The 10,426-nt window shown below is 48.5% G+C and overlaps 1 protein-coding gene across 4 annotated transcripts; it reads right to left on the bottom strand.

The window, feature by feature from the left end:
- Positions 1–546: 546 nt before the first annotated feature.
- Positions 547–6,933, bottom strand: RFX5 (regulatory factor X5). 4 transcript variants are annotated; one of them, XM_029946934.1, is made up of 10 exons: positions 6,796–6,931; positions 5,823–5,951; positions 5,569–5,602; positions 5,062–5,144; positions 4,481–4,600; positions 4,155–4,274; positions 3,934–4,015; positions 3,475–3,676; positions 3,175–3,275; positions 547–3,031 (listed from the first exon to the last, which is right to left on the bottom strand). In XM_029946934.1, the coding sequence occupies exons 1-10, from the start codon at positions 6,927–6,929 to the stop codon at positions 2,036–2,038; spliced, it is 2,001 nt and encodes a 666-aa protein (XP_029802794.1). In that variant the 5' UTR covers positions 6,930–6,931; the 3' UTR covers positions 547–2,035. The 4 variants fall into 4 exon arrangements, with proteins under 4 accessions (XP_029802794.1, XP_029802797.1, XP_029802796.1 ...); XM_029946937.1 differs by lacking the exon at positions 6,796–6,931 and adding an exon at positions 6,736–6,757; XM_029946936.1 differs by lacking the exon at positions 6,796–6,931 and adding an exon at positions 6,317–6,468.
- Positions 6,934–10,426: the final 3,493 nt, after the last annotated feature.

The raw sequence follows: 10,426 nt of genomic DNA, 5'->3' as shown, positions 1-10,426 counted from the left end.
AACTCCTCCAGAGAATAAGACAGGAGGAAATAGTTCCCAACTCAGAGGACACACAGATCAAACGAACCATCTTAGAAACTCTTTTTGAAATCTTACTTAAAAAAAAAAAAAAAAAGGCACTAACAGGTACAAGAAGATTCATAGCAGCACTTTCCAATAGCAAAAGAATGGAACCAACCCAAATGTCCAGTAATAGGTGAGTGAGTGCATCAGTAACTTGTGGTTTATGTACTTGCTGGAATTATTATACAGGTGCAAATGGACAATTTATAGCTACTTACAACATAGATGAATCTTAAAAATTGTGTTAAGTGAAAAAAGCAAACTGCAGGGGACTATTAGAGTACAAAATTTTTGTAAAGCTAAAAAAGTAAAACAACGTTTTTAAAGAATATTATACATATATGGTTAAATATAGAGATATATATATTTGTGTGTGTGTATGTATGTATACAGGTAACTATTAATTAACACAAAATTAAGGACAGTGGTTATTGTCTGGGGAGAGGCAGTGGGATGAACAGGGGAGGAACACAAGAAACTCAATGGTATTTCTAATGTTTTAATGTATAATTTGGGTGATGGGTCAAAGGTATTCATTTAATTATGTTTCATAATTTATTCATGTTAAATATATTCTTTATATATATCAAATATTACATATTATAGTTTTAAAAAATATGCTATGGTGGAAACGAATGAAGTCTCCCTGGAAGAAAATTTATTTCCTGGGCAGAACCAGATTCCCTGACAGAAGCTATGCTATGCAGAAGACAAAGTAGGTCCTCAGTGGATATTGGTTGGTTTACTGCTTTTCCAAAGGAGACCGTAATGTCTGGGCCCCCTTCCTGTCGGTGCCCATATGCAGAGCTATCTCCTGCCACACACCTAGCCGAAACCCCACAATCCTGGCTAAGTCCTGACACATGTATGACAAGAGACTGACACCTGGTGGATACAGAATGGATTTAATCAGATGGCTAGGAAGTATATCTTTCACTCCACTTGGTGTAAGTGGCCCTAGGGTCGGTATAGGGAAGCAGAATGTGGAGAAAACGAACATTCAGAAACAGGAAAGGGAGGGTTCCCCATCTCTGAAATGTAAGAAGTGTCACCTAAATGAGACTAAAGAGAGTCCCTTAAAGGAGAGGGACTACCCTCTCATTCCTTCTGATCCTACAAGAGGAAGAAGTGGTTATAGCCGCCAGAAGGAAACTGTAAGACAGGGAGGAAAAAAGGAAATCAGGTGTAGCTCATCTCAACCTAGCCTGGCCAGGTGTCCGCTGCCTCCCCAGGAACGGGCCTTTGTGATTCTGAAGAGGCTGATCCCAGACATTCCCAGAGGTGGCAAGAACAAATTAGCATATGCCATCCTTCTGGCTCCAGGGATTGGGTAGGGGTGGGCATGTGACCCAGGAGGGCCTAATCAGAGTCAGTGTTGATGCTTCGGCTGGGATTCCTGGCACAAAGATCCCGCCCCGCCAACCCCACCCCGCTTTGGGTTAGAGAGAATAGAGAAACCATGTAATCCCAGGAGTGCTGGCAGCCTCAAGGTGGCCCAGGTTTAAAAGATCCTATGGAAGGCATCAGCAGAGGGGAAAATCGGTATTTTGAGACACTTTGAGCCACTGCATCAGCTTTTCCTGGAGCCAGTACTACCTCTGGACTTTACAGTTACATGAGCCAGTAAGTCTTAATTTTGAAGCCAGTTTGTAAGGTTCTCTTTGATTTAAAACCAAGAGTCCTAGCCTACGCATTCATCACACTTACTCCATCCCTAGCCTCCCACAGGATAGCACAGAGATCCAGGTAAGACAGTCACTGCAGATTTATCAAAGACTCTAAAGCCAAGGGTATTGAGCTGTTAAGGTCAGAGGCAGGAGCCAGACACTGTGGAGGACAGAGCGCCTCAGCTGTCTATACAGGAGAATGAGTTGCCTTAGCAAAAGAGCTAAACAAGAAGCGGGTGCAGAGAAGGGCTTCTACTAGGCAGGCAGAGTTAACGTGAAAAGAAACCCTCTTCCCCACGTAGCTATCATGGGGGGGTTGCTCTAGGACCTTTCCCATCATGGGATGAGGAATTCTGGAGCATGTGCCCCTTGAAGTCTTTATTACCCTGTGCTGCGGTGTCTCCCTCTCCCTTTGGAAGAACCTCCTTTTGGCTTCTACTGCCCTTGATGACACTCACTTTTGAGGTGACCAGAGGAATTTTATCTTCTGCTTCTTTGGCATGACGGGAACTAGGGCCCCTCCCTCCTCTGGAAACAGCACCATCTTCCTGACCCTGGGCAAGCGCCGTCCCTTTCTCGGCCTCTCCCCCTGGCCCTGGCCTCCCTGACCCTCTGGTGGAGTCGCGGTCCCCTCCGGAGGCCCACGTCTCCCGTGGTAACCTGGAGGGCTGGGGAGAGTCCATGGCAGCTGCTGACTTGTCAGGGGTAGAGTTTCTTTCCCTACTCCCACCAGATTTTTTCCGAGGGCGCCCCCGTTTTCTTTTGGCATCACTTCCTGCATCCTCTGTGTCCTGCTTTGCCGCTTTAGCTGGTGGATCCTGCCCAGTTGCCTCACTCACAGGTACGTCTGCTGTCCTCTTGACACCTTTGTCATGGGATCCTGGGTCACCACCTATGCCTACTTCCCTGTTCTCTGTGCCTCGTGGCTGAGCAAGCACCGCAGGCAGGGCTTGCCCAGGCCCAGGCCCAGGCCCAGGTCCGGGTCCAGGTCCAGGCAAAGCAGGAACAGCTGGTAGGATCATGTTAATGATGGGCATGGCTGCCTGGGGTCCCCCAGCCCTACTGGGCAGAGCCACTTTCAGAGGGCCTGAAGAAAGCTTGGGGGCCAGGATCGGTGGAGAGACTCTGATGGGTGGAATAAGTGAGCGAGGGGCCCGGGGAAGGAGCAGAGGCAGCCGGGCCACCAGGGCAGTAACCTGTGGGTTATTGGCTGCTGGGGCTGGGCTCTCCACTGCACTCTTCTTCCGCTCTCCGCGCGCAGGGGCGCCAGCCCCAGCCCGGGGTTCCAGCTCCTTAGGAGGCTAAAAGGTAGAGAGGTCACAGTTATGTGGGAAGACTGGACATTGGGGTAAACAGAGGCACAGGAGGGTGAGAAAATACGGGGAAAGGGACACTAAAAGCCCCCAGTCCAGGGCAGCAAGGTCAGGGCCATCAACTTCCTTACCTGGGCTGGTCTCTCTGGTTTCTTATGGGCTCCAACCTCTAGGCTGTCGACACCATTCTTGGATTTAGAGGACCGCTCCCGAGGGGCGTGTTCATCATCATCTGCAAAGGTGCCGGAAAAGGGAGGAAGGCGAGGGTGAGGAGGAGGAAGAAGGTGCTCTAAGGCATGTCCTTATGTCCTACACAAGGGTCACTAGAAATCAAAAGCAAATGCAAGGTGTCTCAACCCTAGTAGGTAGGAGGGCCTATGAAGTAGAAAATGGCAGAGGGTTTCTTGGGGCTTGAGAGACGGTCCACCCACCAGCGAGCCCCATTGCCTTGAGCACATGGGCATGTGCAGACCGGGCAGAGATGAGATGATGCTGCAGCAGGAAGCGCGCGACCTCAACGATGGAACTGAAGGACCGTTTCAGGATTCGTTCCGCCCAGTCACAGGTCAGAGCGCAGGCTGCCTCAACCAGTTCATCCCGAGGTGCTGGGGTTACTTCTGGGCCCATCTCTGGCTGCAGAGGGGAAGGCCATGCCCAGTCACACTTCACCTCGGCCCCTCTCCAACACCAGTGTCACCCACAGTAAGACCAGACTGCAGATGGGAGGAACCCATCTCAGAAGCCCACAAATTCTCTTCATCTTCCACCTGAGCCACACGGTAGGTGAAAGGGCATATCCTACACACCCAGCTGCGTGCAGGATGACCTAGGCCATGTCAGCCCTCTATTCTGGAGAGAAGAGTGGGATTGGAGAGTTGTTTGTTACTTACACTCTCAGAGCCCTTCAGGTCAAGTCCAGGTAAGGGTGGCATAGATACCAAGGTCTTCCTTCGTATGCCACTGTAGCAATATCTGAGGCAAGTTAAAGAGCAACCAACAGTGGGGATCGCCCAGCCCCAAGGGAAGGCTGGGCTGTTTCTACTCCAGGCCCTCCACACCCGAAGTTTTCCTCCCCAGGTCCTCCAGCCCCAACCTCTCCACTTAAGGATACTTGGACTGGCCCCGGCCACCAAGCCTTCGGGCCTTGATGTCAGGGAAGATCTCTCTGATGATTTTGCCAAAGTTGGCTGTGCTGAGTGGGCGGCAACAGGCGAGACTCTCACAGTACTTCCTGAGTAAGTGGGGGCGGGGGGGGGGGCAAAGTGGGAAGATACTCAGAGAAGGAGGTCATGGGTAGATTCGGGGAGTCCATGGCATTGGTCTAGGGTCTAGGAAACCCTTTAACAAGTCAGTCAGGCTCTATCAAGGCAGGGAGGTCTCCTGGGGTGAGGGAGTAGGCCTAAGCCCCCAGCCCCCACACCACCCCCATTCACCCACCGATAGGCATCATAAACACTCTGCTTGGGCAAACAGGTGTCAGTATGCTCTTCTAGGTGGTTGCGGATCCACCTACAGGCATACATGTATTCCTCATTGCTGAGTGTACTTGGCTCTGAGCTGCAAGAGAAGTAAAAGGGACAAGCCTTACTAAGACCCGAATAGTTGCTGTGGTTCTAAACAGACTACGCTGGACCAGATCCTTTTACCCAGGACCCACCTTTCCAGGTCCTTTTCTTCTCCATCAAGCTGTCATGAGTATCCCTATTCACCCAGCCCCATCCCAGTGAGCCTCCCGTTAAGAACCAGAACCTCTGAGGGGCACCTGGCTGCTCAGTTGGTTGGGTGTCTGACTTTGGCCCAAGTCACAATCTCACAGTCTATGGGTTCGAGTCCCATGTCGGACTCTGTGCAGACGGCTCAAGAGCCTGGAGCCTGCTTCAGATTCTGTGTCTGCCTGTCTCGGTCTGCCCCTCCCCTGCTTGTGCTCTATCGCTTTCTCTCAAGAATAAATAAACATTAAAAAAAAAAAAAAACAGGACCAGAACCTCTAGCATCTTAAACTGTAACACCAAACCTACCTTTTGTCTCCAGTACTGGGCCCCGAGGGGAGCTGAAGGTAGAGATACAGCTTGTCATTGTCTGAGAACTTCTGTACATCTTGCTGAGGTCAGGAGGAACAGAAGCAGGGGAAAAAAAATAAGGCCAAGAAGGACCCAAGATAGGGTCTTCTGATCCTTCCCCCTAAACCTGGCTGCCATAGGGACTGTCAGGGTTTAAAAGGACCTTAGAAAGGATTTGGCGCTGGGTCCTCACTGTATCTGAGAGGTGTCCTTGTGAGCTACCACAAGGGGGAATGAAGGGTATCGGCTTTGATTTTATTCCAGCTGAGTGTCTACACAACAGGTCACAGAGAGATGAGGTAAGAGGCTCAAGGTCAAACTGGCAGCAACTTGCAAAGCCAATTATCTTCTGAAGGGGAAGACGACACTGCCTCGGCCACAAATCTCGCCCTTCTGCACATCCTCCTCATCCTCATCTGGCACCAACTCCAGCTCTCTATTGCCCTCTTTCCCCAAGACACTCACCAGGATTCCCTCGACTTTGTTCTGCACGGCCTTGCTGTGGAGGAGAGGAGAAAGCTGGAGGTCACACACAAGGTTTCCCCTGGTGTCTTACTGTTAAGGAGAGGAAGAGGGCCGAGATGGACAGCGGTGGCTACCACACTGGAGTCTCCCAGTGCCTGGACGCACTTGCCCTTGCTCGGGGAGGGGCTGAACTCAACAGAGGAAGCCAAGTGCTACAGTTCTGGACTAGAGTTGGAGGGGTGAGGAGTACTTACGAAATGGTACCTCGGAGCCTCTGAAGAAGGGTGGTGGGTTCTCCTGCCTCAGCACTACCTGAGGGGGCCTTGCCCCCAGTCTTCGGGCTCTTGGCGTCAGATTCATCTTCTGCCATCCCCGCATGAGGGCTAGGGTTGAGAGGAGACACAACAGGAAGAATCAATCCCCTTTTGCCTAGAGGTGCCGGGGCACTCCTCATCTGCCTACCCAGAAACACAGAGAAACAGAAAGAAAGCCTCCCAATGTCCTCTTTCATACCACTTGGCCTTCTCCTCGAATTAGAAATCACCCCATGACTTCTCCAGGGCCATATAGACCCAAAGAGATCTCTGCCACCTCCATTCTACCTGCTCCCCACCCTTCCTGCAGTCCCCTAAGCGTGGAAAACTAAAGGAAGAGACGGGAGGGTTGGGAATCCACGTTAGAAATGTCCATTTCTGCCTCTGACCCCATACTGCCCTCATCCCCTTAAAACACACAAACCAGTAACCACCACAAAACAAAGTTCTCCGATTCTCCTCAACGTGTTTTCCTGGGAGGTCAGAAAGGATAGGAACACACTCTGCCCTTCCAAGGCTAGGAAGAAACTGGGCCCAAGTTCTCATTACTTAATCTCGCCACGGCTTCCCCCGCGTCTCCCCCTCCCCACGTCGCCGGTCCCTACGTCATCTCCCTCAACCTTCCATCCTGAGGCGCACCCCCACCTCCCTCCCTTCCCCCTGCATTCACTCCCGCTTTGTTGCAAGGTGGAAGGCTTTCAGGGTGGCGAACTTCTGGGCTGGGGCGTAAGGAACCCGGTTGGGGGAACGGGGTCCCAGATTCGGGGCACGTGCACATGGGTGAAGACGCTGCTGAAAATACGGTCAGAATCTTTTTCTGCTCTCCTCCCAACTCATACTGCCCCCTCCCTACCTTTGAACAGTCGCCCCCCAACACAAGCAACAATAAAGGTAAGGGAGAAAGAGAAACTACCTCGTAGCCACCTTCACTCCAGCCCAGCCCCACGGTCCTGGCCCAGCGGGCTCGTGCGTTGCTTTATTTTCTTTTTTCTCAGTGGCTGGAGCAGTTCCGATCTGCCTAGAGACTCGCACGGCCTGTTCTCTCATTGGTCATTGCGGACACCCGGAGACAGAAGGCGCCGGGCTCGCACCGGCGGCAGCTGAAGTCTGCCTGGTAACAGATTCTGATTGGCCAATAGGGGAGGGAAAATCCAAAGTTGGTCTTATTTGAGTGAAGAGGGGGAAGTCCGGGTTAGGTTTCGGTTAAAACTGGGGTCGGTTGGGACTGCCGGTCCCAAGAGGTTCTTCTCTTAAAGGGACCGCAGGACGAAAGGCCGGGCGATGGGTTCCCTTTGGAGCTTTCTTTTCCTTTGCCCTCGCCTTCCGGATTTCGGTTTTGCCTTCGGTTGTCAGAGCAACTGGAAGGAAAGAATCAATGGATGATAAAACAACTGGAAAACTATGGGTCGCAGTGATGGAGGTTCGCTGAAAGCTCACACCACCTCCTTTTGATGAAAAATAAGTTGAACACCCCACCCACCAACCCACGCCCTCAACACAGCCGACAGGCATCCACGACAAATCTGCAAACACGGCCTCATTGTCCTCTCTGATGGAGGCCTCAACATCTCAGCAGCTGTGCCACATTAAGTTAAAATGCTAGGCGTTTTCTTGGTTTCTCTTGGGTATTTGATTTCCCTCCAAAGAGTTGCTAATATATTTGCATCCCCATAGGGCTCCACTCAGCGAACCCTGGAATTTTGACTGACACCCCCAGGGGGTGCTGGATGCCCACTTGAACTCTTTAAGAGAACATTGTACTGAATGGGTCATGGGTTCTTAACCTTTGGGTTAAGGCTGTGTTTAGATCATGGATCAAATGAAAGCAGCGGAGGACCTTTTCCCATGAAAAATGCACGTGGGGACCAAGTTTTGCATCTAATATCAAAGGTCAGGGACTGCAGGTTACTGATTTTTTGAATGGGTGTATTTTGTTTTGCACAATAGATATGTTACACTTAAAACTATATTTGCAGTCCTGACTTCTAATACATTCTCTAGTCTCATCATCAGTGTACTTTTGTAAGGAGGACAGCAATGATGCCTGATCTTGTCACCTTGGCACTTTATGGCCCCCATTTATCTACTACTAGCTTCTTTGGGTACCGGGAGAATGCAGGGGATTGCAGAGTTTGGGGGAATAAGGATATATTGGCAAGACGGCTTGCTAATAACAGCAAAAATGCATTTGATGTTTACTGTGTACTTGGCACCATACCAAATGCCAAACACCTCATTTAATGCTCCTGGCAGCTCTTTGAAGTAGGTATTTACTGTCTCTGTTTTCCAGGCAAAGAAACTGAGATTTGGAGAAGTGAAGGGGCTTGTTCAAGTTCCATATGTGTAAGTGCTGGAATCAGAATCCAAAGCAGGCAGTCTGCCTTCAGAGCCCATTCTCTTAAACACTGGCCTAGGCCAGGTAAATACATATTTGTAGATACTCATAGACAAATATGGATATGGACTGATGGGGGTTGATGGAAAAGATACCCCCAAACACCAAGGTTTTGGTATGAAGGGAAATATAGGGCACTTGATTGGAAAAAGAGTTTGGGGTAAATGATGCCAGCTTAGGAATTTGCAGGTGGTGGGGTATAAGTGGAAACTTCAGGAAAGGGAGAAAAACTATAATAGCTCTGTAAAGGAGATTATTTTGTAGCGCTGTAGAAGGTGAGGTTGTGTAGAGGGAAAGGCTGGATACTGTGATTATCCCTATTTTACAGAAGATGGAGGCATTGAGAGGTTAATAATTTGCCCAATGTTACACAGTGAGAGAGCCAAGATCTGAACCTAAGCTATCTGGATTCAGAATTTGCTCTAAACACTATTGTACAATGCCACTAATATTGGGAGTGAATTCCTTAAACACTAGAAAGCAAACTAAAAGAAAATATTGATAAATTTAGATACATTAATATTAAAAACTTAAATCTATTTTTAAAACCATTATGAAAAGTTTATAAAATCAAGCCACCGGGGCTCCTTGGTGGCTCAGTCAGTTGAATGTCTGGCTCTTGATTTCACCTCAGGTCATGATCTCACGGTCTGGGAGTTTGAATCCCACCGCAGGCTCTGTGATGACAGCTCAGAGCCTGGAGCCTGCTTCAGATGCTGTGTCTCCCTCTATCTCTGCCCCTCCCCCAGCTCATACTCTGTCTCTATCTCAAAAGAAATAAAATAAAATAAACATTAAAAAAATTTTAAACATAAAATCAAGCCATAAATTGGGAGATGTTTGCAAGACATATAACTGACAAAGGATTAGCATCTACGATTTATAAAGGCCTTCTACAAATAAAAAGATAAACATCCAAATTGAAAAATGGGCAGAGAAAATCAACAGGAATTTCATAAAAGAAGCAGAAATGGTTCACAGACATATGAGAAATTGTTCACTCTCTATATTAATCAAGAAAATGCAAATGAAAACCACGATAAGATACCATTTCATACCCATTAAATTGGCAACAGTTCCGAAGTCTGGCAAGGCTGAGAGCTGATGTGGCTGTGGGCCAACAGTCGCCCTCACCCACTGCTGGTGGGGACGCAGGCTGCTGTAATTGTTTTGAAAGAGTTTGCAATGACTCGATTAAGTCGAATATGGGAATATTTTACGATTCCACAATCCTTCTCCTACAAATATGTCCTAAAGACAGAGGCAGTAAGGTTTGTAGTTTCACTGTTCGCAGTAGCAAAAACTGGGAACCCCAATGTCCATCAACAGTAGAGGGAAAAGTGGGGAAAAGTTGTGGTGTATTCATGTAATAGGATGTCATAGGGCGGTGGGAACAAATGAGCCATAGCTACCTGCATCTACACAGACCAATCTTTTTTTTAAATTTTTTTAATGTTTTATTTACTTTTGATACAGAGAGACAGAGCATGAGAGGGGGAGGGCAGAGAGAGAAGGAGACACAGAACCGGAAGCTGGCTCCAGGCTCTGAGCTGTCAGCACAGAGCCTGACGTGGGGCTCGAATCCACGAACGTGAGATCTGACCTGAGCCGAAGCCGGAGGCTTAACCGACTGAGCCACCCAGGCGCCCCTACACAGACCAATCTTTAGAAACAGTGAAAGAATTGTAACACGGAAGAGAACATACAGTGTGATGCAACTTACAAATATCTGAGGGCAGGCACAACTGACCAATATATTGATTGTGGATAAGTGCATATGTGATAAAAAGTAAAAGTAATAGAATTATGACCATAAAACTAAAGATATCAGTTAAGTTACCTTTGGTGAGCAAAGGAAAAGAGTTTTGGGAATGGTTCTTCAAGAATCAATCAACAATATCTTCCATAGGATCTAACTTAATTTGTTTTCCAAATGGATGGCCAGTCTTTTCAAAATACTTATCATTTCCTTCTTTTTTTAAGATTTAATTTTTTTTAATGTTTATTTATTTTTTAGGAGAAAGACGGAGTGTGAGCGGGGGAGGGGCAGAGAGAGAGAGAGAGACACAGAATCCAAAGCAGGCTCCGGGCTCTCAGCTTTCAGCACAGAGCCCGACCAGGGCTCGAACTCACGAAACTTTTTTTTTTT

Source organism: Suricata suricatta, chromosome 8 (genome assembly GCF_006229205.1).
Source record: "Suricata suricatta isolate VVHF042 chromosome 8, meerkat_22Aug2017_6uvM2_HiC, whole genome shotgun sequence".
In the NCBI taxonomy this organism is placed as follows: Eukaryota; Metazoa; Chordata; class Mammalia; order Carnivora; family Herpestidae; genus Suricata; species Suricata suricatta.
This window is presented reverse-complemented; position numbering and strand designations above follow the sequence as displayed.

Bases quoted from the DNA above. Each gene is read 5' to 3' on its own strand.
- RFX5 (XM_029946934.1), bottom strand. From the start codon at position 6,929: ATGAGAGAACAGGCCGTGCGAGTCTCTAGGCAGATCGGAACTGCTCCA. The intron at 3,276-3,474 runs GTGGGTGGACCG...GCACCTTTGCAG, and splicing joins CAAGGCAATGGGGCTCGCTG to ATGATGATGAACACGCCCCT. The intron at 3,032-3,174 runs GTAAGGAAGTTG...TCTACCTTTTAG, and splicing joins AACCAGAGAGACCAGCCCAG to CCTCCTAAGGAGCTGGAACC.